At 42.9% G+C, this 7,371-nt stretch overlaps 1 protein-coding gene across 1 annotated transcript; it reads right to left on the bottom strand.

Annotated features, from left to right (window-relative positions):
• Window positions 1-1,672: 1,672 nt before the first annotated feature.
• thbd (thrombomodulin) lies at window positions 1,673-3,765 on the bottom strand. The gene has a single exon (XM_004542337.4). It carries the CDS (start codon window positions 3,643-3,645, stop codon window positions 1,924-1,926), a length of 1,722 nt encoding a protein of 573 aa, XP_004542394.1. The 5' UTR covers window positions 3,646-3,765; the 3' UTR covers window positions 1,673-1,923.
• Between the last annotated feature and the right edge of the window lie 3,606 nt (window positions 3,766-7,371).

Genomic DNA, 7,371 nt, shown 5'->3' with positions numbered 1-7,371 from the left:
AAGAAGGAAAATAAAAATTTAGCCCACATGGTAGAGGGTGGAAAATGTGTACAGTCAGAGGTTAAAGTGGATTCAGCAGATGTGGGAACATTAAAATTGGCTGTAATGGCTCAGTGTGGGGGAAAAGACTCATAACTCACAATAATTTCTATTGCTTATTGTCTATTGTGTACAGGCTGTGAGCAGCTGACCTGCTGCTCTTTTGGAGGTACACAACTTCAACCAGGTGTCTCAGGGACTCAGGGACCCTGACGATTCAGTCAGTCCTTAGAATCGTCATCTCTCCATCCTCCTATGCAGCCTCCCTGTGTGTGACTCGTCACTGGAAACACTATGCTGGGTCCTTCCTGAGGCTGTAAGTCACCATTGTCTCCACATGATGGCGCAGTCAAGCTGTGCGTGAAAACAAGGAAGGCCATTGCCCTTCTTTTCACCACTGCCAAGACAAACGTCTTAACCAATCATAAGATATTCCAGTAATTTTTGTCAGTTTATTTTTGTATTTTTGGTAAAACCCAACAGTAAATGTTTATGTTTTATATCATTTACTTATAAGGTGGCGAGTTTCAAACTTTTCTCCCTCCACATCACGTAGATGTTGTTCATATAAATAATCACACATCTCTGTATGATTAAAGGACCGTGTCAATCATTCATTATCTAAGAAATAAGCACACAGACACCACACATCAGCACTGAGTGTATTACGTGATGAAGAACTGCTTTGGGAGATTTTGCTAAACAAAATATTCACCACTTACTTTTCATCATGGTGGCATATTTACTATGGAACTCCAAAGTGTTCAAAATTAAATAAATAAATAGGTCAAGATGAAATAAATAACTATGTGAATAAATAAGACACAGATATGTAATGTCAGAATGATATTGTGAATTTACAAGTGTGTTATTCTGCCTAAATATTTATGCAGTTATTTATCTGACATTAACTCTTAATGTAGTCCCTAAAAACACTAAGCTTGACTTCACAAGTTAATCCTTCAGATGTTATAATACTGATACTGGAAACATGAGTATGTTGAGTGGTTGCTATAGATCTAGTGTTTTGTTGGGAAACTAACTGATTAATGCTTTTGTAAAGTTTATTAGGAAAATATGACAATGAGCGCTTTCATCAGTGAGTTCATTTAAATAGGCCAAACACTTATTTCAGGAAAGAATGGTGAAATTATTTTTATTTGTACACTTCCTTAAAAAAATTCATGTGGGGTTGCATTCAATTCTCAAGAACACAATTTATCACAGTTGCTCAAATTTCCACTGAAATGACCCTTCTCATCTCTCCCCTCCTTCTGTGGCACTCTTCTTTATCTGCCTCTTAGATTGTTCCCATTCAATATTGGTATCAAGTGTGAGCTCACTCTTGCTGGCTTATAGTGAAGGTATTTCCGGTCATTATATTTAGTAAATGACGTCTGTGCTGTAGATATGTTTAACTTCTGCTTCCTGATGCCAGCTTTGTGCAAAATCTGTTTACAGTAAGATCAAACAAGATCTGCAAACTATTTCCAACAAGGCAAAAGTGTTTAAGGTTTTGCCAACAAAGTGAGCGATTTAGTGGTGGGTTTAGGATGCTGTGCATTCAAAGGGTGACATGCTGTTTTCTATCGATTCAGAAAAAAGGTTAAAAGGGAAAAAGAAGCCCCAGACATTTACGTTTTCAAAAACATTTATTAATATTTTAGAATTTGAAGTCCTTTGTCATCACATGGCATCTGTACCTGAATGGTAAATAAAATGAAGGGCATGTCCTTCCACAAAAAAAACTGTTTGTAACATGTAATATTTCTGCAGTGCTGTGGACACTTTCCCTTTTCCTTCCACTGTTAATGCAATCTGCAAAGTTCCGGTAAACCTCTCACTGTACATTCACGTGTCATGCTTAAACCGTCTCTGCTTGGCTCAGCTTTCAGCTTTCACTTGATGGAAGCCGTGATCCTCGCCCTCCTCAGCTTTGAGCGCAATGCTGTTCGTCCTCTTCGCCCTGCGTCTGATGGCGCGATCCGCCAGAAAGACCACGAGAACGATAAAAACCGCAGTGAAAATTATTATTCCCACCAGACCCCCCGGTGGCACTCCCCCCGAGGGCTGCCTGGTTGGATCTGGATATGGTACCGATACGGTAGTGGGAGTGTCTGGTGCCGATGTCCCTTCAGAGCTGTCGTCATCGCTTTCTACGCACTTGTATCCGTCCACTAGCACATATCCCAGAGAGCAGAAGCACACGTAGCTCCCGAATGTGTTCTGACATTTCTGTTCGCAGTAAAGGTCACTGCATTCGTCCATGTCTATGCACACGGTACTGTCCACTCTCTCCTCGACTACGTAGCCGTCGGGACAGTAACACTGGAAATTATTGTTCGGGTCACACTCCGCGGGGCATTCCTCCTTCCCGCAGAACAGCTTGCACTTATTCGCTGACTTCGGGTCCACTCGGTATCCATCATAACACGAGCACTTGTAGCTACCGTGGGTGTTGTGACACTCATGCTCACACGGACCAGACACGCACTCGTTCACGTCGACGCACTGGCCGTTGCGCGTGGAGTATCCCGCCTTGCAGATGCATTCGAACCCGCCGGGTTTGTTGACACACACGGAGTTCTCCCCGGGACACTGCCGCGGGTCGTTGCAGTCATTGAAGTCCACGCACGACCTGCCGTCATCCGCCAGCTGAAAGCCACGATCACACATGCACGCGTAGGAGTCTCCGTTCATGTAGCAGATCTGCTCGCAGCTCAGCGCCAGACACGGGTCTCCCACGAGCTGCTGCTCGCAGGTCACTTTATTCGCAGGATTAAGGGTTTTTCCTGGTGGGCAGTAGCACGAAGGCATCTTGTTAGGACTCTCCGTGCATTTATATTCACACCCGCCTTCGTCCATCTCGCAGTTCCAGGGCGCCGGCTGCCACATCTCTGCGTAGCACAGATATTTGGTCTCAGATGGCATCCGGAGAGCGGTGCTTCCAGGAGGCGCAGACAGCAAGTCTCTGACCACAAACCCATACGGAGTGGTGTACATGACAGTCTCTCCCGGTGACTCTTCTTGACTTTGGCACATGCCAACGCTGGTGTACTCACAGAGAAACCCGGCGGCCTGATCCTGGCACGGTTTCTGGCTCCATCTGAAGTCCAATTCTGGGGAAACTGAGACGCAGCGCTGAGAAGAGCAGTTCATGTTAAAGTCTGGCAGCCAGTTTGAGAAGTCACTCTCGTCGTCTTTAGTTACCCACTCGTAGCCCCTCAGCCTGGCAACGGGGTCTGGGCAGCGGAGTGGTCGATGTAAACCGATCCAGAAGCTCCCCTTAAAGTTTCCCAGCAGAACAGAAAGAACATCGTGTTCTACAGATGAGCGCACGGTCATTAGTTGCCCCTCTTGATCTCTACATTCATTTTGCGCTCTGCTGAAATCGTTAGGGTCTCTGAACACAGCAAAACACTGGTTATTGATACAGTACCCCCCACTCGGGGCTATACTGCCGACTCTGTTCACCAGCGAGAGCAGCAGCAGGACCGCCAACTGCAGGACAGGATTCATGTTTGACCCTCGGCTGTCTTCCTTCAAGTTTATGTGCGTCCCGTCAGAGTATGGGCCTGTTTGTGTGAAGAACCCTTTAGCTGGCATTTATAGCCCATCAACTCCATGTCAGTGTCCCGACAGAGGAAGGAAGTCGCTCTTAATCAGCCGGCTGCTCCTCACTTTGCCCCTCAGCTCTCTGAGCGGGCTAGACCACATCCCCACAATTACGCACGGCTTTTACGCACTTACGCAGCGAAGCCGTGTGCACGTAAGGGGGGCGGAGGTCATCAAACGGACCCCTCCCCTCTGTTTGCAATAAACCCCTCCCATCTCTCTCCATGTAGCATGTCTGTTATCGAGCAGCATTTCTGGGGTCAGATGTTTTAACCCCGCTTCCCTCAGGTTCTACAGTTTTTACATGTTTTTTTTGGGCATTCAAGTATTACTATCTCACAACAAGGTAGAATAAGAACGAAATTAACAGCTGTAAAGAGTTGACTTTCATGTAAGACAAGAGATAAGCCTTTTAAAAGCAGAATTCCATGCATTTTTGCTTGGCTCTGTTGTTGTGTGCTCTATGATGCCCTCAGAGCAGGCCCAAGTTGTTATGGAGCCCTGCGCATAGTTTGATTTGAAGCTTTTCCGTCAGCTTGACCAAAGAGGATATATCAAATGCAATTTAACACAAACCTAAAAATCATTTTCTTATATAAAAAGGATAGAAAAGAAAAATTGAAAGACCAACTATTTGTAGGGAAAAGAGCTCTTCACTTTTCAGAGATGGAATAAAAACAACAAATATGTCATATTAAAAGCAAATGCATTTGTTAGTGATAAACATATCTCACAGGCTAGTCCATATTAATCTGTAGGAAACACTCACCCATTGTTCTGTCGTCATGGGGGAGCATCACGGCGGCTTTGTTGTTGTTTGTTGCTTCCAAATATTCTGACAGTGCTCCTGGGGACACGTGATGGAATGAGTTGAGTTTATTTTAAAAACTTATAGCAAACTGTAACTTTTGCAAGGGAACAAGACCCAAAGTCGGTCTTACTAAATGAAACAGCTAACTGAAGTGTAACAATTTTGGACTATAACTGCAAAGAAATCAGAGGTTCTGATTCATAAAGACACAATGCAGGTTACATAGCACGTCAGTGGGATATGCTGAGGATCAGAGGACATCCCTCTGACTATGTGACTAGCACAGTCCGTCGGGTCAGGAATCCATGGTTACATTTATTCCAGAAAAAGCAGCCAAATCAGTAACAACTTATCCTTATAGTATAACTTTAGCTAATGCAGCATTTTTACATTACAGGATGAAAGCATCAGGACTATGTAGGAACATGACTCACACATGAACATCACATATGTTCTCTGGTCTGCTTGTTTGATTCTTATCTTTAATGAGGTCATAAAATACAGTAATTGTTGATGGAAACATACCTTTATCCCCCTGCATTTGTTCCCTTTGTGTTATCTTTTGCTTTTCACACCCAGAGGCGTACATCTTTTTTTTTCACTGCTAACACTGACAATGTGTCTGAGTGTGACCCCAGCTCTGACACAGGCAGCAGAAATGGTAAAACCAGAGAAATGATAACACATTTATCAAAATATTTCACTTTGGTTTGCATGATCACTGATTTATCACATGCAAAACAAGTGCACATTTATCAGCCCGTCTTGTGTGACTTTAAAGGACTCTTGAGTTCCCAAAGAGTCCTGTGGCCTTTGGACCAGTGTGAATGTTTACTGTTACGTCTTATTAGTATTTTAAGTATTTTATTTATTGAATTTTATTGTTTTATTTATATTTTGATATTACTAGGGATGATGCAATGATCGGGGACCATTCTTAATTTCGTTGTACCTGTGACAATGACAATAAAGTTTCTGATTCTGAAAGTTAACCATTTAATAGCAATTTAAACAGTGTTACACCAGGTTTGTCTAAAAAAATAAAATATGAGGAAAGAAAAAGGGTAATATTGACTCCAAAATTAGCAAAGACAGTAACAAGTGAAAGCTAACAGTTGCACAGAGTGGTATTTTATATACAAAACCATAGCAGCACAGATTTACATTCATGATCAGTCCAGATCGCTCTGTTACACAGCAAAGACCATAACATTCAACCTCGTATGATGCGAGCATTAGGATTGCACAGACATGACAAAATGTTTGTTTCTGATACACAAAGAGTCTCCATTAGAATACTATTTCTTCCCTCTTTTATTCAAGGGAATTCAAGGGAATTTTTTTATGGACATTCCTCATGTCCACAAAAAAAAAACATAATAATCAAAGTTTTACATCCAGGGAAATCATACATAAAGAGAATTTGGCGATTCACTCCAAAATGTCTTATGTTTGGGGCCAATTTTGTGAGCAAACGTCAGTCACGGTAAGTCGTTAAGGCTACAAAGAGCAACAGTAGCTCCTTCAAAACTGGAGAGTGACCGCAAGGTTTAACTCCTCAAATACAAAAGCATTTTCTTGAGGACCAATAAGATGGATCGCCTTGTAACAGCATGGCTGTTATGAGCTTATTTGGAATGGGACTCTAGCTATAGATAAACTTTTCAGTACCATTACTGTCAGATTTCTTCCATCATAGTATCATTTATACATTACTGCAAACTGTCGGTAATTTATCCACCTGTGCCAAAATGATGTCTGAATATATCCGATGAAGCATTTGTTTCTGCTTTTCAACTTTGAATCGAATCCTGAATTAATCTGTGCCACACTATTTTAACAAACAGACTGTGCGATGATTTTTCACAACATCTTCCAACATCTTTTTGCAGTTCCATCTAATATTTAATTGAAAACTATTTTTTTGTATATTTTTCTGGATTTTGTTTGAGCAGTTGTTGAAAAATGAATTCTTATTCTGGATATTATTACATACAATTCAAAAATATGTTTTCTTTACAAATAACTAGAAGAAAGACATAACGCTCAAGCGGCACATCGGGCCCACATGCTGAACAATGCAGGAGAGCAAAATTAAAGGTGCTGTGAGGGTTAACTCAAACAGCCTGCATGCGAAAACAATTTTGCTCAAAGTAGACAAGAAATAAATGACTCCACGCTTGTCAGCATAATTTTGGCACAAATGACACCCCATAAACTGAGCAGAATGTGTTTTAGTGGAATACAAACCATAGGCCAGTAACTGTGCTCCCATGTAGAAAACATTCAGATGAATATCTTAATGTGCAGCGTCTATACTCTAAATTTACTATGTGCCATTTATTGCAGTGCTGGGCTATGAAGCCTCTCCGCGGAGAAACCAGTGCGTTTGACTTGAAATGAAGGCTCAGCTGTGCGACTTCACAGGTTCAGTTCAAGTTTCTGGGTGTCATTTTTAATCTGCTTGTCGAAGGACAGCCTCTTGTAGGTCTCCGTGGTCACCTGCTGCAGATAGAAGATATCTATATCTGGTCGTTTGAGGGGTGGGAGTTCAAGACTGCCGCAACGTTTAAAGATGTTCCTCAGCAGGAAAACCAGCAGCACGCCAACCAGCACGATGAACACGGCGATGCCCAGGACGCTGCCGGTTTTGATGTAGGGGGGCAGTGAAGCCGGGTGAGCGCTGGTCGGCTCACCGGTTGATGTGACGCTCAGAGAGGGAGAGCCTGAGCCATCGTCTTCTTCCTCCTGCTCCTCGGACAGGCTCACGCACTTGCCATTGTCCCGCAGCTGGAAGCCTTCGCGGCAGCGACACCTGTAACCACCGAAGAAGTTTTCACACACGTGGTCACACATACGCTGAGCCTCGCATTCGTCTATATCTGTGCAAAAGTCTGTGCCGTTCA

Source organism: Maylandia zebra, linkage group LG15, assembly GCF_041146795.1.
Source record: "Maylandia zebra isolate NMK-2024a linkage group LG15, Mzebra_GT3a, whole genome shotgun sequence".
NCBI classification, from domain to species: domain Eukaryota; kingdom Metazoa; phylum Chordata; class Actinopteri; order Cichliformes; family Cichlidae; genus Maylandia; species Maylandia zebra.
Note: the sequence above shows the minus strand (reverse complement) of the source record. Positions and strands in the feature narration are given on the sequence as shown.